This window comes from Pseudopodoces humilis, chromosome 20, assembly GCF_049639895.1.
Source record: "Pseudopodoces humilis isolate 2021_Gansu_Grassland_sample_001 chromosome 20, ASM4963989v1, whole genome shotgun sequence".
Taxonomy (NCBI): Eukaryota; Metazoa; Chordata; class Aves; order Passeriformes; family Paridae; genus Pseudopodoces; species Pseudopodoces humilis.
In genome coordinates, this window is record NC_142219.1 from 16431 (window position 1) to 38347 (window position 21917).

At 46.4% G+C, this 21917-nt stretch overlaps 1 protein-coding gene across 3 annotated transcripts in view; it reads right to left on the reverse strand.

The window, feature by feature from the left end:
• MMP17 (matrix metallopeptidase 17) overlaps positions 1 to 21917 on the reverse strand; it is a 42914-nt gene that overhangs the window by 10446 nt on the left and 10551 nt on the right. For all 3 annotated transcript variants that reach the window (XR_015774279.1, XM_088065237.1, XM_014253647.2), the window contains exons 2-6: positions 11994 to 12126; positions 10213 to 10339; positions 3936 to 4219; positions 860 to 1036; positions 628 to 727 (exon numbers count right to left, since the gene is read on the reverse strand). Coding sequence is in view for 2 of the 3 variants with exons in the window: in XM_088065237.1 (XP_087921363.1) it covers positions 628 to 727; positions 860 to 1036; positions 3936 to 4219; positions 10213 to 10339; positions 11994 to 12126 (821 nt within the window). In the remaining variant the exon portion in view is untranslated. The remainder of the gene's footprint in view (positions 1 to 627; positions 728 to 859; positions 1037 to 3935; positions 4220 to 10212; positions 10340 to 11993; positions 12127 to 21917) is intronic.

A 21917-nucleotide genomic window follows, 5' to 3' on the forward strand; every position in this document is an offset into this window, starting at 1 on the left:
AGCTACGCACAGAGAAACGTGGCATTCAGCATGTTCAAACAAAAGGAGCATGAGGAGCATGAAGGTGACCTGCTCCATATCTCTGCCTCTCTCACTTGGGGCATTCTTGGTGTCTGGCAAAAATGTGCGTGACCATCACCTCCTGCCTTTTTGTTCAGTGCCCCTTCTTCTCTTAACTGTCCTGCTGTCCTGGTCAACATTTATTAATGAGCTCTATCCTGCACTTCCCTTAATGAGGCCATGCTGGTTGCTTGATGACACTCAGTGTAAGCAGCCCTTTGCCAATGCTAACCTGCATTGGAGTCAGGCTATCAGTCCACTTGTTCCAATATTCACTCCCTCAGGTGCCTTAGGTAGGTGCTTACTGTGGAGTGATTTAGGTAAGTTATGCTTGTGTAATTCAGAATACTGCTGAGGAAGTTTGATTAAAATTCCAGCAAGGATAAACGTACTGAATGTATTGAAGGGTGAGAGTGACAATTTTTTATGAGTAAAAAATCTGAGTTTTAGCAAAATATCCAGAGATCCAGAGAGAAATACCAAAGCCAGAGTGAGCAGGCAAGATACTGATGAAGCAGAACTTCACTACCACACATCCTTTGCAGGAAAGGAAGACATTTGACTTACGGAACAGTGGAGCGGTTCTCTGGCAGCTCTGGCAGGATTGGATGGTCGTCTGTTTTGCTTACTTCAGGCTTGGCTGTGGGGGACACTGATTCCCTGACTCCTGTGTAGAAAAGAAGCAGTAATGGGGAACACCATCCTCCCCGCCAGCTCCTCTTAGCCCGGAAAATAGCTATTCCAGTGTGTCCTGCCACGGCAGGAACAGGCTGTAGCCACACGAGGGACACAAACTTACCATAGAGTTGCCAGATCCGGACTTTGTCCTCGTAAGGCAGGTCGTACTTCAGAGGATCCCCCACTGGACCTTGGTAGTAGGGTCTCATGATAGACTCTATGGCAGAGATGTGGGTCAAGCCAATGGCATGGCCAAACTCATGGACAGCTACAGCAAATAGGTCCATCCCGTGAGTGTCTGGAGATAAGGACAAAATTGAAATAAAAGTCACTAAGTTCTGATAGTAATTGGGGGATTTTGGTGAGCTGCAAGGGTCATAAGAGACAGTGTACATTTATAGTGGATAAACTGGAAACAAGAGCTTTGGAATAGGTAAAGTTTGAAAAAGACATTTTTTTTCCAGTTGGAGACTGGAGCGTATCATATGAGAATGGAAAGCAAGCCAGACTTCAGCCTACACCAGCCTGGGTATCACCCCTCTTATTCCCAGATCACTGTTGGCATCTGAGAAAAAGCTGGACAAAGGGCTGAGACAGCACTCATATCACAACCAGAGGCACTGCAGAAGCTGGGCCAGAGCAGTCACTCCCTGCATCTCATGCCTGCTGCAGCTGGTGACGCAGGCAGACTTTGCATTGCCCAGAACATCAGATTTCTGCAGCCACCAGCCAGGAGCTCATCACATCCTTGACAATGAGCCAAGCCATGTACCCACGAGTGCCTGCCTGCCCTGGGCGCTCTGCAGGGCTTTCCCTGCCTGGCCTTGCATCCTGCTGCCCCGGCCAAATCCATCCCTCAGCCTTCCTGTATGCACACAAATACAGGATTGTTCATCTGCTTATCGGCCACCAACCTGCTCATCTCACTGCTGCCCTGACACAAGTAGGTGACTATGTTCAGCTTGTTTTTAGAGGCTTAACCATCTTCTGTTACACACCTTGTGCTGAAAGGGTTGCAGCTCTTTTGTCTGCTGCCTTTTGCAAACAATTTGATCCTCACACACAATGGACATTAGGGAGACACTGTCGAACATCAGTATGTCCTTTGATGACTTTCTTCCTTTAGTCTAGGCTATCTCTACCATATTCTCTTTCCCCAGATTTTCTAATTTGCAATCCAACCCCCAGTGCCTCACACCACACCCACATACAGACCAATCCTATCCTCTCCAGAGCCTGAGACACTCATGGAAGGGGTTAATGCTCATTTCCAAACATATGGCGCTGCTACCAAAGCAAAGGAGAAGCTCCACCCAGGAGCTGTATGGGACTGAGCCTGCTTGGTGCATTCCCACTACCCAGCTCCAGACAGGTTGGACCACATGCCTGTGCAATTTCTGCCCTTCTCTGCACAGCAATATTCTGCAGAGCAGTACCAGAGGGCAGCAATGATTTTAAGTGTGATTCTTATAAAGATCAAGATGTAAAGTACTGTAATAAAGAAGCAGCGAGGTTGGAAAGATCCCTGTGAAGCGTAGCAGAGTGTCATGTTCCCTGAGAAGGATTGGAGAGGCAGACGGCTTCTTTGGCATCTGAGATGGCTACATTTTTGCACAAAAGTAGCCATGGCTGATCCTGTCCAGTGTTTCCTGCTCGTTGCCAGGCTCGGGGTGTTGAAGCAGGGAGATAACTATTGATGAATTCTGCCTTTTCCTCCATGACTATTACAATTTCTGTAAGCAGGTGAGATTTTTATAACCTGTGCTGTTCTCCCTGGCACTAAGAGAGAACAAGACATATGCTCTCTGACATTTTAAAGCCAGAATAACAACCTTGGGGATATTTTTATATCACCTACCAAGTTGTTGTTTTTCAATCAGTAGAGAGAATAAAATAAATAAAAGATGAAGCTCGGATAGCTCCAAGATCATCAAAACAGAGGGCAGCTTTTCGCTGGCAGCCTCATGCCCTCATCCTTCGGTGGTGCTTCGAGGGGCACTCCCCGCGGGAATCCAGGCTCTGAGCTCTCTCCTTCACAGGAGTTTGTTTCACAATGAGCACTCCCAACCACTAGCTGCAAAACTGAGTCCGTCACTAACACATTTGCTGTGGCAAGCTATTGACCACAGCGCTTGTCTCTGCCCTGTATGTCTGCAGGTAAAAACTGCTGCTTTTTTTCCCCCCCTTACTGATAAGAGCCGTCAGTTGGGACTGCACACCAACATGAAACAAAGAGCAGGTGTAATTCTGAAGGATCAGCCTGTCTGGACCTTTAACCTTTACCTCAAGACCTCCTCCAGCACCCCTGGTGAACACTCCTGCCCACGAACACTCAGGGGGATGGATGGAGGTCAACTGGAGGGCAGGAAGAAGGTATTAGCTTGTTTCAGAGAAGACAGTTAGGTTTAAACAATCTAACAAGTCATTAAGCTGAGGCAGCAGGATCCCATGAGGAGGCTGACAGAGGAGGTGGCATGACAAGTAAATTAGCAGCTGGTGGCTGCAGGGAAGACATTCTGTCAAAACACACCTGACACGAAGGCTGGGGACCTGATCCCCACAGATGGTTTTGCAGCTGAGGAACACTCGCTTCTGATACTCCCTCTGCTTATTAAAACTCTGCGCTCTCTCTTATTAAAACTCGGCCACCTGAGATGAAGAAAAAAAAGAACTGCATCTTGTAACCATCCTGATGTCAGGTAATAGACAGGAGATGGCAGGAAAAAACTAGGCCTTTTTTCCAGCACAACACAGAGCCCTTTATAGGTAGGTCAGTCAATAGCATACTTTCAAAATAGGAAACTGTGACAATATGGCATTGGAGGCAACCAAAAGATGGCAAAGTCAGAGAATGCAGTCCCCATCCAAAAGCTACAGCAGCAACATACCCAACCTGCAACCTTCCAGGTCTCAGAAGAGATGAGGCTGGGCAATGGGGAGCTCTGCAATTGCTGGAAGGATAATGAGAATCATGGAGATGCCATTGAGGCTTCCAGGAACAGAAGAGTGTCCTCAACACTGCCTTAGTTGATTTTGCTAGCAAGGCTGAGATGGGAATCAGTAGAAGAAGACTTCAGGGATCCTGAAGCCTGGGGTGAAGGTGTGGCAGAGGCTAAACCACTCCAGCCATGAGAGCAGAAGAGGGAAATTGTGAGCCCCTGTGCTTGGCTGCAGCTCTCCCACCCAGACCTACCTACCTGATGATCGGAAGGTCCAATATTCATCATCGTCAAAATGAGTGTCCCCTGCTGTGTGATGGTCTCCAGGGAAGAAAGCATGTGCCACTGTCCCACCAGGCCCATCGAAGGGATAGCCATCATTGTGATCTGCCTTGGAGAAGTCTATCTGGATGTCAGCATTGTTTCCTGCCACTTCATGGAAATTCAGCGGGGTAATGTCACTCCAGACCTTCAGGGCATAGTACATCAGGGCTCGGACAGTGTCATGGCCCAGGTGGGACTCTTTTGGGAAGGTGCGAACTCTGAAATAAAGAGGACAAAAAAGAGGATGGGTCAGTAGCATAAAAGATCTCCGAGAACCACCAGAACTAGCTCTGCAGGTGCCTGGTGCATCAGAGCCACAGTGAGGCCTTCAGAGCTTTTTGAGTTTTTGGGGCCAGCTGGAATGGAAGAAAAGTCAATGCTCCCTGTATAACCCAACTCTCAAAAAGGATTCCTAATGTTGTTGAGTTAATAGAGGAGAGGAAGAGACAAAGATGCAACAAGACACCTTGGCTTCCTAAAGGAATATATTTAGATAATCCTTCGTTGACAATTTTGACACAAATAGACATGCTTTTCAAGCAAATGTACTGTTGATTGATTATTGACAAAAGCCTGTTTTGATGGCCATCTCTACCCCAGTAATAACGGATACTTTTTTTTGTGTACCAGCATGTCAGCCAGAGTGTTTTCATGGTTTGACTGATTTTTAAAGGCTGAAGCAACAATTATGATTACATCACTTTACCCTCCTGCATAATACAGCCGTGACAGCATTACTTGGTACCGCACCGCTTCCCATCACCAATGGGCAGTGATGACCTGACTAAATTTCAAGAGGTAATTACAAGCGTCAGAAGGGGTTGCCACACCACTCAAGCTCTTCCCGAGTAGTGATCTGAGTGCTGGGAGATACCATGGATGTGAAAAGGGGAGTAGGAACAACTTGCTTGCTGACGTTGGGAACACATCCCACACCCTCAAGAGACAGGCAGCCCAAAGTAGGCTCCACATTCGGGCCAGGGCAAAACCCGTCAGGGATAAATCTCAAATAGAGCAAAAAAGGACTCATGACAGTAAGCAGAAATGTCAGTAACAGTTCCTCTGAAGCACTTGGGAAGCTCATCCTAGAGACGGTGGGAATGAGTGGGTGAATCAGGCAAAACACATTGTAGCCAAATGAGCAAAAAATCATTCCTATCATTGCCTTTGCTATTCCTTGACCGGCAAAGAAAACCTTATTGACTCATCTAAATGAGTTACATGCACGTAACACCAGGTGATTGTAGGACTTCAAAGAAAACACATTTGTAAAGGAGACAGCATAGAGGTATAAACAATACGAGCATGGGATTAGAAAAGACAATTTTCAGGCAATTTTTAATTTATGGAAGAGACTGTGTCTGGATGTAATCCTCTACAGTACAGAGAGAAAGGCCACCTGCATTCCAGATATTCATTAACTAGCTGTCTTCATCTTTCGTAACACTCCCCAGGACTTAGGTAAACCATTTGCTGCTTTAATTTCTACTGAATAAGTCATTATATGTGTAACACCATGTTTAGCCTGGGAATTATGACCTTTCTCCAGGATCATGGTGCCTAAGGCACAGAATCACATTTGGGGACCTTATCTGCTCTTTCCTTCTCAAGCCATGCTCACCACATGAGCTGTTTTCTTTTCCTTTTCTTTCCAGACATGGAATGAGGATAATAAATCAGATCTCCCTTGTACAAGGATGGTGGATAAAAAACCCTGTCTAAAGAAACAAATATTATTAATATTCATCCCAAGACCTGACTCCAGAAACATTAGATTAAGGCAGAAACAATATCAATACCTATTTTACTTCTTATAAAAAGTCCTACACCTCTGAGCTGACCCACATTTTATTAATATGCTGCAGGTGTAAGTGAAAAGTCCTTTATCCTTTATTCATTATCACTGTCATTTTTCAAGAGAATCCCATCAGAGTTTTTCATTTGATTTCATTTGGTTTGATTGCTGGAGCTCTGCTAATTGTTTTCAATGAGATCAGGAAAAGACTATTATGCTGATAGGATGCTTGTTTGCCTTGCATCACCCAATTTCACTGAAAAGGAGGCCCATTTCTAACAGCGTGCAGATAAATAAGCTTCCTCCTACCTTAATTTATTATTATTAGTACTAGTAGTAGGAGCAGTAGTAGTAGAGGTAGTAAATGATGCTTAGGTTTCCAGTAGGGAAAAGCACTCCTGGGATGTAAATCCCTTCTGAGACTCCTCTTACAGAACTCAGATCTTGGGCAAAAGCCTGATGTGAGTAATTGGAGAGAAAGCTCTCTGCCCCAGACAGCCTCTGCCAGCCAGGAGGGTGATGAGGACTGAGGCTGCTCAGTCTCTCCAGCCACCCCACCAACACTGCCCTGAGCTGTAGGGTCAGTCGCATTCCTCTGCAAATCATACTCTGAGACATCCTGAGGAGTGTCCATCTCTGTGGCAGATGGGGCTGCGAGTTCCACAACGCTGCAACTCGTAGCTGCTGAGTGGTGCTGAGGGGCACAACTGGATGCCAAGGAGAAAATCTCCCCTCTGTGTTTAGAGCTCAGCCAGGCAGCAGCACTACCATGCAGACAAATGAATGCTGATTCTCACACAGTGCTGCCAGTCCTTCACGCGTCCCCCTCCTTTGCTCGACCCATCCCAAACAGACTTTGCATCTAGGATGGTTAATAAGTAGAGACTAGAGAGGACTGATCTGCCTCCATTTGCCATTCAGGGGCACCCACACCTATTTTGATTTCTGGGCTCCTTGTTGGTTTTTGTCCTCCCAAAGACAAAAGTGGGAGAGCATCAGTGATGGATGAGAAATCAATACCTTGTTAATGAAAGCACTCTTTCACTTTCCCAGCCCTGAAACTACAGACAAATAAAATAAATGCAGAGAACTACCAAACACGGCAGGCTAAGGGCTGCACCTTAACCCACACTGATTTTTCTTGGAAGGAGAGGAAGAGGGGATAGTTGAAAGGGTAGATGCTTGCTGCCTTGGCAACTTTTCCAGCTTTTCCAGCTGCCCAGAGCCATCCATGGCACAGCAGCCCTGATCCAGTGCTACCCTGGCAGTGTTGCAGCACTGCATTGTCTGCAGGAGGAAAGCAGTGGGTGTTTGAGCCCTCCATCAATCCTCTCCCAGCACTTAGACTATCACCCAAAAATGCTCAGGTTTTTTTGTTCTCCTGCCCTTTATTATACACAGAATGCCAGTCAGCCCCAAGCCACTGTGGCTTCCATGCACTGGCCTGCTCTCTGCTTCAGCTGCCCAGGGATTTTCCTATGAGGGTCCCAGTTGCCTGTGACAGGGCATCACAATAACCTAAGGCAGCTTGATGCTGAGAGGTGACAGTCTGCCCCCCTTGGGCACCTGTCACCACCAGACATGGGGGACAAAGCAGTCTGGGCTTTGGATGGGAGGTCCCCATGGCAGGATGCCACTGATTAAAGGAGAAAAGCAGGAGGGTCAGGACTGTTGTGGGGATGGGAGCACAGAACTGGAGACCACACTCTTCCTCTTGACTGCCGCCCCTCCATGCCTGAGCAAATCCACACTTGGGTTCAGGCAGTGGCACCTCGGCTCAGGGGATGGCTCAGGACACTCACAGCAATGGTGGGCCCTGACTGTCTGGGGTCACTCCTCCTCTGCCAATGGGGTCTGCTCTTGCTCCGGCAGCCCAGTGCCTAAGCATCAGTGTCAAACACTGCAGCTCTGATGAGATGGCACAAGGGAGTACTCCTTAACTAGAGACAGATGAAGGCCAGTTCAGTTCAGCACTGAAAGAAAGAAACGGGGAAATTTTAAAAGCTGAGCTTCCACAGCTCCCCCTGCCCCAGGGAGCCCAAAGCATGCAAAGGTGAGGCATGGCTCTGCTGCTGCACTTCCCAGGACTGTGGGGAAAGAGCAAGCACTGGGAAGAAATGGAGATGCCAGCTATGAACTCCCCTTCTCTGGGAAGCAGAAGCAATAAAACAAAACTAACCAGAAGCAATAAAACAAAATCTGCAAGTGATAAACAAGGCTGCAAACATGAGGGGGAAGTGACTGTGGCAGCTCCAGCACTGATGCCAGCAGAGGGCATCCACAGCACGGCACTCTCTGCCTTGGCACCTGGGGAGAGCGCAGGGAAAATAAAATTATAACAAAAACAATCCTGCGAAAAGAAAATGTACGTGATGTAATATCCAGGAACCTCTACAAGGAGCTGAAGCACAGAAAACCTTCTATTTCTGATGTTGCAATAGGATGTACCAGGGTGCTACTAGGCTGTACTGTGAGCTGTGCAGAATGCAGCCTGCATTGGTTTGCTCCCTGAGCCCTCCAGTCCCACAGGTTAGTTGTACTCTAAGGTAAAAAGAAGAAACCTGAATGACCTGTATATCTATAAAATTTTGTTTGCCCAAAACTGCCTTCTCAATCAGTGCACGTGCTTATTTTGAGGCCATCCTTTCCTACAGCTCCGCTCACCTGTTTTTCCAGCCTTTCAATTGTTCAGGTTTTTCTTCAACTTTTAAATCCATGTCAGGGTAGCATTTAGTTTTGTTTTCCTCTTTTAAAATCTTGAAGCGATGTGTGAAAGGTAAGAGAGTAAAACTTTTATGTCTCTATTGGCCAATTTTCACGGCACTTTCCAAAAACCCAGTTTAATCTCAAGTGCTGGATGCAAATACTACATTGGAATTTCTGTAATGCTCTAGCGTTCTGCTGGCTACAACCTACAGTTGTAAAATACAGCCCTTTCTTGGACAAAAGCCAAGATTTTGGAAAAGATCAAAGAATAAGAAGCAGAAATTACTTTGTCAGGAAATGGATTTTTTTTATGCCTTACATATAATATTGTCTCAGACCTAAACCCCTTTTTATGGCAATCTTTGCTGCAGCATCAGTTTCTGAGGGGGTGAGAGACATCCCAGGGCTGCATCCACCAGAACAGCCAGACCCCATTTCGCCTCCACATTTGTCTCCATCCTGGATTTGAGGATACTGTGTCAGCACATCCAAACTCCTGATGGACCTGCAGTGCCAGTCCCGCAAACGTGCTGCCCAGCCACCACACCTGCCCTGACATGGCTTGTCACTCAGGTTTGACAGGAGCTGCTGGGGTCAGGCTGTGCACAAGCCATGCACCTGCACTGGCTCTGGCAGCTCCCAGAATGCCAGGGCAGGTTTGTTTTTTACCTCTAAAGGATTTTCTTCCTTCTGAAATGTGGAGTCTATTCTTCTTTCCCCATCAAGTCAGGTCTGGGCAACAGGGAGACAGGCTGAGGTGTGATAACATGGGTCACTTTATGACATGAAGCCATCTGTGAACCAAAATTGTTTCTTACTGAAGCTGAATTTTGTTTATCTTTTCTCAAAATAAAGTCTCAAAGGAATCTGCTGGACCATAAAGTATCTGCTAAGGCCATAGTTTCAACATGTGTCAACAGTAACAGCCAAGCTGAGATTTACTACTGCAGTGGGAAGAGGACTCTCTCTAGGGGCTATGCCAGGATCAAAGAGAAACTTATTATTAGTAAGGAGAACTTCCCATAAGATCCACATGTATTTTCAGGACATTACAAGCACCTCATGCTGCACACTATTCTTAGAGAAAAAATCAGTGCAGCACATGGGAATTGAGGGAGGAAAAATGAGTCCCAAAAAGCACAAATCTTGGTGAGACAGGGATCAGTTTGCTTGCCAATCCTGACCTGCAGCATACTTCTGAAAGCTGGACCTGAACTTCTGTGTGTGTCACAGGTGCAGAGGGACCCACATCTGTCCCTCCCTGACACTGAGGGAAAAATACTCACCCGTATATATATCAAGGATTAGGAGAAAAAAAGCGACTTTATTACCCAGAAAATGCTCCTACCCTTGGACTCAGGTGGGGCAAGAGAAGAAGCTCCAGACTTGGCTGCTGCCGGAGAAAGCACAGAGTCCGAATGAACTCAAGAAAAAAGATGCTCTAACAACCATTGCAACCCAGCAAAAAGCTGACAGCTAATTCAACAGCCAAATCTGCACCATTCCCAGGCACTGCCAAGTGTGTCCAAGAAATCACTGCTGAGACTGTCAGGAGAAGAGTTAAAATAAATGGTCTATGGGGTCCTGGGAGCTGAGAGGGACATGTTTTAATCATCACCCTAAAACTCATCTCAAAGCCACATTTAACAAAGGTGACTGTGGAACTGGTCTTTCGCTGCAAGACTTCAGCAGGGACTGATGAATTCCTACCTCCAGGACAAGTTCCTTTTTCTCCACTTGGTCACAGTCTGGGCAAATCGCTTCCTCCTGGTCTCTTCAGTGGTGAGGTCGGGCAGAGAGCAGCGAGGGGTCTTCATTAGCTCCAGGGTGGCTTCATCTAGCGTTAGAGAAAAAACAAGAAATCATGGGACTGGTGGGTTAAGAAATCCCAGGGGAACAAAGACATGGGAAATGAAATGCTAAGAATGAGCCAGAAGAGCAAAAGTCAATACTCAGGAGCCCACTGGGCTAGGCCCAGCATGTTGTGGTGACACCCAAGGAACACTGGGCCCCTATGTTCCACTGCTGCTTCCGCCACTGGACAGCAATTACTGCTGGAAGCCCACCTGTGGCCAGCTTTGATTATGTTTTAAAACATTTTTTAAATATTCTGTTTTGTTCTCTCTTGATGAATTTCCCAGTATTCCTCTGCCAAGGAGAAACAGTCACATGTAAATAAACTCCATCTCTCTTCAGCTAGGAGCTCATTTGAAGAATGTCCATATTCCTTCTTATTAATTATTTTAAATGAATGAAAGCTTGAAGTGTCTGTTCTCACCAGCTGAAATGCAAAAAAGTTGTTTCATTCACTCATTTCCCAGCTGACTTTACCTCTTAAACTCTGTTTTCATAAACAAACCCACAACTATGACCTCCCCAGGGCAGCCATCCCTCCCACCCCGGCCCGTTTCAAATGCCTCCTCTGAAAATGCAATTTGTTCTGAGGTCTCCTGCAGCTTCTGATGTAGTGGAAGAGAAATTATTGCATGTGCTCAATTAAGACCAGAGAAAGGAAGTGTTGGGATGCAGCCGTGGCTTCAGAGGACTAGTGGAGAGGTGCTGGGGTGTTGGGATGGATAGAGACCCGCCTGCTAATTAGCTGCTTCTCCTTAATTGTGTCCTGAGCAGCAGAAGTACGCTGGCCCCGTGGTGGGAGGGTAACAGAGGGGAGGAGAACAGAGAGGCACCCTTCAGAGGGCCGGGATAATGCTGGCTTTCTCCTTCCCTCAGTGAAGGCATTGAGAGAAATGACCCACGCCACGCTGGTGAACTCAGGCTGCTTCAGCCTGCCCTTGGACTGCTCCCTCCCAGGCAGACGTGCCTGCCACACAGATGCCACTGCCTGCCCCTGCTGGCCAACGGAGCTGCTGGAGCAGGTGATGGGCTCCTGGCTGGCTGGGCATGACTGGGGAGTAGCTGGAGCTGCTGTGGCACAGTGAGATCGCAGGAGAGCCCCGAAGAACCTCCTGGCTCTATGCACTTTGAGCAAGAGCAAACAGAGTTGGGGTAATGCAATACCATCCTTCTCCCTTCCCTGCCTGTGCCCCAGCACCAAAGAACCCAAAATATAAATGTATACAAATTGAGAGTCTTAATCAGGATTTCTGTTCAATTCCATTTGATGCTGCAAGTAAGGTTTCAAACAGGACAACTTTCTCCCTTTTTATCCCCTAGTCTTTTTTAATTATTTTTGTTGGAACACACCAAGAGCTATTTTAAGCACACTAAGAACCCCAAGGGTCTCTGGGTCTGTTGAAATAATTGCTTGCCTCAGGTTCTTGAAAACACAAGACAACAGAGCACCTGAGCCATGTAATTACTCCTACAGCTGCAAACTGGGCCGTATGCTCCACCCATGTGATCTTTTTGTGGCGCTTTTCCTGATGCTGCTCCAGAACACAATACCAAGTCTCTTCTGCCCCACAGACCTGCAAAAAGCCATCCCTGCCTCGCTCTGCACCAAGAAGAAAGAGGGGTCATGAGCCACTGACCTAGGACTCCTGTGGCCTCAAGCCCCCCGAACCTCTGCATGGCAGTGATGGCCTTGGTGAGCTCCTCCTGTGTCTGCAGCTGCCCCGTGACAGGGTCCGGAGGAGGCAGATACCCAAATTTTGTCAGCCAGTCCTGTGAAACAAGGTGAAGGGGAAATGAGAAAAGGAAAGGAAGGCAATACAGACACAGGGAAAATACACCCTGAAGGTCCTCTCCCTTCAGTGCACCCTGATGGTTTGAGGGCATTAGCTTAATGGTTGGACTCGATCTCAAGGGTTTTTCCCAACATAAATGATTCTGTAAGGGTGGCTTGTTTTACTCTGACCTTCACAACACCAGGATTTTGTTTGGAAATAAGCTCAGTCATGAAGTCTCTGAGCCCTCTTTGTGCCACACAGTCATCCAAGACCTGAGGCAGCTGACCTCAGCATTGACACAAAGCTGAGCCCTCCTCTCCAGCATTTCCACACTCCCTGGTTTAATCACCTTTGTGCCAGTTGCCCTAAAGTATTTACAGCCAGGTGTGGGTCTCTCTACCACTAGAAAGCAGAAGGGACTCTGAAACCCCTGAATGTCCCTCTTTCCCAAAGCCTAGACAAGCACAGCCATGTGCCAGTGATCCCCTTGCCACAGGCATCTCATTAAACCCAAATCCACATTTCAATCGGAATTTGTCTCTCAAAGGACAATCTATCTTTATGAAGATTTTTCTCTTTCTCTCTTCAGGCTAAAATTGATGGGAAAAATGCTATAAATCTCCTTCTTACAACTGCTTTTTAAATGTCTCGTGAATTACGAGACATTTCTAAGTCTTTCCTTACCTTCCTTCTCTCTCCCTCCATTCCCTCGGCAGAAGGATGAGCAAAGAATAATAACACTGCACACAGGGAATGCCATAAACACCTGCCCTCTATTTTCTTTATCTGTATCAAATATTGATCTGTTTAGCCTCATGAAGACTGATATTGATCCAGACTTCCACTACAGTCAATTCACCACAAATTTATGGCAGCCAGATTAGTGCCAGAAGCCAGTAGCTGCTTATTGCTACACTCTGAATGTCTCATAGTTTGGTGTCACCTGCAGCTGCCACCCTGAATGCCACAGTACCCCTAGCCCATCTCTGCAAAATCCAATTAGACAAATTCACACTTACAGAGCTTCATGACAGATCTCCCCAGGCTTGGTGTGACTCTCTATTGGGGAGCATGGCCTGCTGTGCTGGGTTTCTCACCAGCAATTCACTTCTTTCCACACCCTTCTTCACAGTTGCCTTCTTTCAGTGAGATGGTGCGCTCAGGAAACAGCTTATCTGGACGTTTCTTGTTGCTTAATGCACCTCCATTAGCTACCACCTTGCTGGGAATGTGTGAGCATTGTCACAGCCCTTCCTTGCCACGGGGCTGATGGCCAGGCCCAGTGCCATCCCGTCTTCTACTCTGCTACAGTTTGTCCCTTTGCATAGCCAAGCCATTTGTGACAGAACTTAGCAATACAATTAATCTTTGATTCTTCATGAGAAATTGGCTGTGACACTGAGGTCAGCAGCTGGCCCATCAACTGCTGAGGATGGTGGAATTTAATTTGGTTTCTTCCTTGGCCATGGAGACAATGTCATTTCTCCTCTAATGACAGTGGAGACACTGCCACACTAGAGACAGACAAAACTCAGCTGTCCTTGGGAGCTCCTGGGGATGAAGGCAGCAGCAAAAGGCTGGGGAAAGAAACAGCAGCGGGATAGCCAACAAAAGTCGCATGGGTCTCCTTTCCTTCCTAAGCCCAAAGAACAGAGAAAGCACAAATTTAAACGGACACCCCAAAGCAAACTGGGGGCTCTCTACGTAAAAGATGGAATGAGTGGTCAGAGATCACAAATCCTTCACCTGATCTACCTTGCAAGCATGGATCTCCCTTCATGTGATTTTTCATCGAGACCATCAAGTTTATCCTGCTTTAGTCAGATCCTCCTTAGTTTTATAGACCTTTGTGATATTGCTCTCATTCAGCTCTTTTCCATGTAGGGGTTCTGGCTGGTTTCCTCTCTCCTTGTAGCAAAGCTGATTCATAACATTGAACTTTAGCATTCCACCTTTGCTGTGGCAGAAAATTTCAAGAGAAACCGAAGCTAGCTTGGAGATGAGAAAGAAGGAGCAAAAGTTGTCTGGCTAATTGTCTGCATGTCCCCTTCTCAGATATTCTCTTGTCCTTGATAATGACAAAGGCTAAACTTACATACTTCTATAAAGAAGAATATGAAAACATTTTCCCTTGAGATAACTTCAACACATCCCATTCTTATTTTCACCTTAATAAAAAAGCACTTTTTTATTGCCAGCTCTCATTATCTTTTATTTCTTATTAAGAAATGTTTAAATGAAATAGCGATTTCAGCTGAATGCTAAAATTCTATGAACACATTTCTTGCCTCAGCTGGCACGATAAAAACTTTTCTTAAAAGTGTACTGTGCTAAATGAATCGACCTAATCCCATGAGAATATTCAGCTTCAAGAACTATTTCAAAAGTAAAAAAAAATTGCTTCATCAAAAAAATCATATTAAGCCAATGTCTAACCATCTTCTGGCTCTGAGAGGAGATGGGAACAAGTGGGGCTGCGCTACATGACTCAAACCATGCCCCAGGGTAGGTACCTTGGTCTGGGGCTCACATGATCCTGGTTCAATTTTTATGGGAATCACCATCAGCAAAGATAGGTCTGGGAGCCAAGTCCAGAATTAATCTTCTGATCCAGATCTACCACTGAGAAATACAGAATGAAAGGCTCTGCACTGGCTCAGGTCCAGCAAAAAAAAATAAACCAAAAGGCAAAAAGAAAGAGCTGCATGCCTGGCAAAAAGGTCCAAAACCACCCACCCATCTGCCCCGCCTCTCCACCAGCAAAACACAGCTGCCAGCAAGAGCCCTGGTGCTGCTCAGCACAGAGCAGCAGCACACACGTTGCCTACAAACCACAGCTGGGAAGTTTAGGGACAAAACAGTGTCCCTTCCAGGGGCTGGAGGCCCTTCTGGGGCCCTTGCCCTATTCCAGATGGTGGGACTTGCACGATGATCGCAGCAGAGGGAAAAAGCCATTGCAACTGTCTCACAGCAGTAGTACTAAGAAAAGTGAAGAAAAATGAAAAAAATGGAATTTTTCCATGTTCCCCTGCCTCTTCACCCTTTCATTTTACCATCCTCTACCATGGGTGATTCCCAACAGAAGATTTACAGTCTTAAACCAACTGCTCCAAAGCAGATTTTGCCTTTGCCAAAGGGACCTTGTTAGCAGCACCACGGTGTTGTTCCTTCACAGAGCAGCTTCCACATGTGTGTTTGGAGACAGATTACTCACTTGACTGGCTAAAAATAAACTGTACTTTTTTTTTTCTCATCTGGGTTCCTGTCTGTAATGGGGAAAAGCCTGCTTCTTGCCTTAAAAAGATGTTTAACAGAACCCAAAACTACAGATTTTTTTCACTTTTATTTTTCCCATTTGGAGAAGGACAAAGTTCAGAAAAATGGTAATGCAGTCCTCCCCTCTGCAAATAAGCTCTGCTTCAATTTTGGAGGTTTTTTTTTGCTCCTAAAGCCACTTGAATGGAATACCAGGGAGCAGCCAGGCACTGGATCTTTCCAGGATCAAGCGATCACCCAGAGTGAAGTGTTGGCTGCCACAGTAATGAGGCTTCTGGTATTACATATGTAGAGAGAATATTCTGACTAAAATGGCAATTTCATTTATTTCATCTCTCCACCTCCTTTGTATCAATATTCGTTTGTTCTGGAACCTACTTACCTGCTTCATTTTAAAATAGACATAGATATTGCCCCTCTTTTATGGAAGATTTATGAGCTCTGTAGGTCTGCTTTTACAAATATTAATATTATATAAGATGATGAGCTTATTCAACTGCCACAGGCAAAGGAAAGACTCAGTCAGCAAGTTTTCTTCCTGATGATTTCTTTTTAAGCATGGTAGGTTGGTTCTTTACAAGACAAACAAGTTCAGGGTGACAAGGAGAGGATAAACAGGATAAACAGCAAAACAGAAATCAGGATAAGCAAGCCAGCTCCACAATTCTGCCTGCTATTGTAGTACTAAAATGACTATCTAGCTAAAGCTTAGGCCCAAACAATCAGGATGGTTTTTTTCTCTCTGAGGAAAACAGCCCTAATCCCGCAGAGGTCAAAACATTCCTTTTGCTCAGCGATGGAGATTGTTATCCTCAACGTACCCAGCCTTTTACCAAGCTGAGAGGAGAGGAACTGGTGCTGGGATAAGCCTCATCCCCATGGATGCTACCAAGGCTGTGTAAACCCACTACCTCTTGCTGTCCTCCAAAGCCCCAAGCCTTCAGCACGCAGGGGCAGGCACGTTGTGAGAGCCTGGGGTCTTCCCATGGTGTTCTGTGCCAGCCAGGATCATCACTGGTGCAGTTATTCCCCCACCAGCAACAGCCCATGTGCAGCACCCACATCCCACTTGGCTTGCCAAGCGCTCCAAGGCGACCCTGCCCACAAGCCCACAACGATTCCCCTCGGGGATCAGATACTGTCACACAGGCATGTGGCTCTTTGCACCCACCACACCCGTCCTCTCGCCTGTGCCCAGAACATTAGAGATGATCCCTGCCAACTCGAGCAGGCCGAGCAAAGCATTTCCAACAATAAATCCTCCACTATGGCAAAGTAAAACTACTAGGGGAAAGCAAACAAGGTCTTTGGACAAGAAAAGTTCAAACAACTTTAGGCAGAGTAAATTCAAGACGTATTTCATCTGAACAGCAAGAAAAATAATTTAAGTGTGTGGCTTCAGCCTCCTTCTGCTGCTGGAAGCTCCACTTGCTCCCTGCACACAGCCCCAGTGAACAGGACTGAGCACCCTCCTGGCCAATGAAGGCAAGATCTGAGCATGCATCAGCCATCACAACACCAGGGACCTGAGGACAGCAGAGGTAAAGCAAAAATTCCTCACTACTTGGGCATGTGAAGCTGCGGGGAAGGAGGCAGTGGGTAAATGGGGAACATCCAGGAACAAGAGCTCTCCCCAGAACCCCAGTGAGTAAGTGCATGTTAATTTTACGTAAGGGTGGACTTTACAGGAAGGCCCTCTTGGACACACATCTTGTAATGAAAGGTTAACGCTTAAATTATTCTCTGTGAACACATTGTGAAAACAAGTCTTTGTGAAAGCCTGAAGTACTGGAAGCCAGAAGTGCAGGCCCACATGGGGTCTGCCACAGGCAGGACTTTGAGCTTCAAGGGAAAATAGAAAGGTTGCAGGAAATTATATTTCTTTATATTTGCACACTTACCACAGTGCTGGCCCCAGCTGGGACCAGCTAAAGAAGTGGTGAAACCATAGCTTTTTAATTAAAGAGCTGTCTGACTACACTGTTATTCAAGCTCATTTTGTGGCTTTACTGGCCATGAGTCTCCAAGGCACCCCAGGGAAAATCAAAGCAACATTCTCATGCATTGCCCTTCCCTGTCCCCTTGGTTTGTTAAGAGGGGCTGAGCACGTACAGTGTGGTCAGACACTCCCTGGGGCTCTGTACCAAAGGAAGGCGCCTGTAGGGCCATGATCCCTCCCTCTCTCACCACTTGCAGAAAACCTGCCCCACAGGAGCAGGACACTGCATTTTTCCATTACAGGTACAGGATGCTCCAGAATAGTGTTTAAGGAGGTTTTTGGTCCAGGTTCTCTCAACAGCCACTGCCCATCAACTACATGCCTGCAGGGAGAGCTCCCTATCTTAAGGAAATTAATCCCAATCTAGCCTCCTGCAGATTCAGTGTCTGAGCTCTACATCATGCCAAGAAATAGACAAGGAGAAAAGATTTACTGCTTCTCATAAGGGGGTGTCTGAACCACTTAGTGCACCCTCAGAAGGCTCTGAGCATCTTGGCACCTGAAAGAGGAACACACTAATGAAGGGATATGATAAAAACAGCTTATTGAGCAAATTGAAGACTTTGTCTTTCTGCCTTGTCATATAATGTCCCACTCTTCAAGCCCGGAAACTGAGGAAAAGTGGGAAGACGGGACCACTGTCCCCAAGGAACCAGCCAGGGCCCTACTCAGGGCAGCTCTGCAGCATCTTTAGCAGCAGCAGGAGCCAAACTCAGACAGGGGGAGGATTCAGGGGCCGATTAGTTGAGATGCTAAAGCAGCTACATAAAGAAGATACAGTTATATATAATTTTAATTATGCATATAATGGCTATATCTTTTTGTTACCTTATTTCATTATTGACAACCTTTTCTCACATACGCATTTTAATTCTCAAATCCAGTCGCTAACAGAAAAATTTATAAATAATTTAATGCACAACAAGGCGCCAATTCTCATCAAAGCAGCAGTCCTGGAATGAGGCCACTGAAAACTCTCTCAGCATCTGATACTTTAATGTCATACCAGCAGTATTGCACCCAGAGGGTAACAATATACAGCTCCTCCAAGCTACACAGGCTCATTTAGAAGCTGCAGCTGAGGAGCTTGTGCAAGAAAAACATCTCTTGGTGATCATCAAAATACAAGAGAAATCTTTGGCATGCACCAATGCAAGGAGAGCCTGCCACTGAGTTTGTAACACCAGCTTGTGAGCTGCGGAGTGAAAGGAAAGAAACCTTTCTCCTCAGAGGACTTCAGAATCCTCTCTGCCCTGGAGACCCATAACCAGTTACAAAGATTGGGCTGGGTGGGAACATTTCCCTATCAAAGCCCTTTGGCACTGCAACATTGTATTTAGGATGGAGAAGTTGTTACAGCACATCAAATGACACCAACCGAAGAAGTTCTCGAGCACTGAGAGCAGCTGCTGAGTACCAGCATCCCTGCAAAATAAGCCTGGGAGAGCTGAAGAGAGACCCTCACCTCCCAGCTCATCCTGGAGGAAACACCACTAGTTAACCTCACCCACAATCGATGTTTGTTTAACAGACAAATTTTTCTAATTATATTTGCCAGCTTTGCTAATTTTTACATTTTACTTTTTCATTGCATTTATTGCCCCCAGTGAAGCTGTATTTAAAAGGTATTGGTTAAAACAACAGATACCTGGAGTTGGAAATTAGCTGTTATCAAAGACAAGTGCATATTTTACTGATTGCTGAATCAGTGCTTTCAAGGCACCAAACTGGATCAGCCCAATTGCCACCACAGAAAACCTTTTTGCTTCTCCATCACTGAGGCAACACCTCCTTAAACTGATAATTTTTGCATTACTCAGTGGAAGGGGAGAGATGTGGAGAGCTTCTCTGAGCCCTTGCTTCCATCAACCCTTCCCCATGGCCCTTGTGCTCTGTCTTGGGCTCAGGTAAGGGGCAATGTAAAAGGAGCTGCTGAGACAGCTCTGTGGCACTGCAAAGGGGAGGCGAGTGCATCCACCTGCTGTGGGATCACTCTGGATTTGCTGCTTTTCCATGTGTGTGGTGCAGGGAGCATGGGCAAGCCTTCTGCTCTACAGTAAGACGGGAAACTAGGATGTATTCCCAAATACCATTGGGTTTTGCCAGTAATACTAATAAACCACAGCTGGCATTAAACAGAGTGCAGAAAAAAAGTCTAAACTGGTACTGCAACACAGTGACAAAACATTTGCAGCTAGTGGCGTCAAATGAACTGCAGGCAAAACTTCATCTGAAAGACCTTCATCTGATGATGAGTTTCCTCCAAATCCCTCCCACAGATAAATGCAGAGCATTTGCTAATGTCAGTAAGGGGGAATGCTCTGGATCACCCTCGCACTGCCTCTGCCAGCCTGCTCCAGAATGGCCCAGTTCTGCATCCTGCAGGCAGGGTCCTGCTCTAGGTGCTGTGGGCAGGCTCCACCCCTACCTGCTGAAAACTTCTCGGCCCCAAAACACAAAGGGCTGGCTGGTTTTGCCAAGGATATCCCAAATCACTGCCCCTGTCTTTCCAGCCCCCTTTATACACAACTAGGAGGTGTTGCTGCAGGCTGGGTTAACTCCTGGTTTGGGCATCCTTGGGACGTTCAGGCAAAGGTCCTGTGGCTGTGGCAGGCATCACTCTCTGGTCCTCTCCCTGCTTTTACCTCGTGTGGGAGCAAACAGGAGCAAACAGCCTCTGCAAAGGGGCTTTATCTTTGCTGGCAGAAAACTGTGAAGGTTGGAAGGCAGGGAGGGAAATTTCTGCTGTCAAAATCAAAGCCACAGTAATTAAGCAGGCATTTCTGGGAGGTGGATGGCAGAGCAGTAGTGAGCAGTGACACTAGGGACTGCACACATACAACAGGAAATCTCATCCCACTCCACAGCACACCGTCCCAGCCCCAGGGCTATGGCTGGTGCCAGGAGCAGGGTCACCAGGCTGCTGAGCCCTGTCCCACTCCTATGTACCAGCGCAGTCTGAGGACCCTCACCCTGCTGTTCAAAGTTCATCTTCACCCTGCAACTCAAAACTCACCCTTTCTTTCTTCAAACCTAAGTAAATCTCCCAGAAAGAAGAAGTGGGGGAAGAAAAGAAGCGGCTTGTAGAGCACTTCTCAGTCTGATGTGCAAAAGCCAATTACCAAAACAGATGTGAATCAGTGGAAAAGGCCCTTGCGTATGGGGGAAGGCAGCTGCTGGCCTTTCCCACAGCCTGGATCGATGCTGCTCTCCGCTGGCATCTACTCACCAGATTTTTGTTTGTTCCAGTGATAGGTTGCCAAGGTGTTAAAGTCAAATCATTCAAATTGCTTGCAGAGTGAAAAATACTCAAGGTTCAAAATTACACCTTGACCCAGCTGGGTCAATTATCACCAATTTCTATGGTGGAAGATCGTAAGAGTTCAGAGGAAGAGAAAAAGAAGTCTTGTCCTTTCTTCACCTTGCATACAAATGAAAACCAAAGGCGAACTTCTTGCTCTTGACATAACCATGTTTTAAAGAGTTTCACAAACATCCATTCCCTCATTTGAGCTCTCACAGAAGACATACTATCTCTTTTAAATATGACTTGTCCTTGGCAGCGCACAGCCTGTCCTCTATCTGTAACACTTTAAGAAGCCAACAAGTGGTTATTTGCAAAACTGATGGTAGGAGAGGGATATCATCTATTTTAAACCTCAGCAAAACTGGCCAATTTCATGAGGTTTGAACATACAGCCAAATTAATCAAGTCATACAGATTATGAAATGTGAAATACTGCCCCCCGAGCTCTCCACTCACATGGGAATGATTTAGAAAATGCCCAACCATATCAAGGAGCAGCGAGGAGAGAAAAAAAAAAAATAATAAAGCAAATACTTTCCAATACACAATGGTTTCCGAAGCAGTGATGCTCTCCCTAGCAGAGCTTCTGTGTCTCATGAGTTCCACCTCGACTTGGCTTTCTGTCATTGCCACTCTGCTCTTCCAGTAATGAAGCCCAAGGAAAATTGGGAGGGATGTCTTTGGGCTCTGGACCCACTCACTTCTGCCTCTTTTGCAGTGGAGCTGGATCCAACCCTTTCTTCCCAGATGCTTTGGCTAACTTCTGTCTTTCCCTGCTGCTTTTACACAGGTACTGGCAGCACATGTTCCACAATCCAGGAAAGCAGGCCCTGTTTGGGAACAGCTGCACCCCTTATAGGAAAAATAAATCCAGGAAAAGGCATTTCCTTCAACACCAAAATTATGGATTCCTCTGACTTACTCTATCTTGTTTGTGAGGTCTTGCTATTCAGTCATTTGGAGACTGTTTATTGCCTCATTTTTCCTTTTTGTCTTTTTTTTCTCTCTGAGCAGCTCTGTTTCTGCACAGTCACCAAAGATGGGCCAGTTCTGGTCAACTCCTTCTGGGATGGCTTGAGCATGTCCTGTCTGGACTGTGATAATACCATAAGAGCAGAAAGTGCTGTTGCTCCCACAACTGAGTGCCCCAGGAATGAGTTCCTTCTCCAGAACAATGTGGATGGGCACCTGAAGCCCTTGAAAA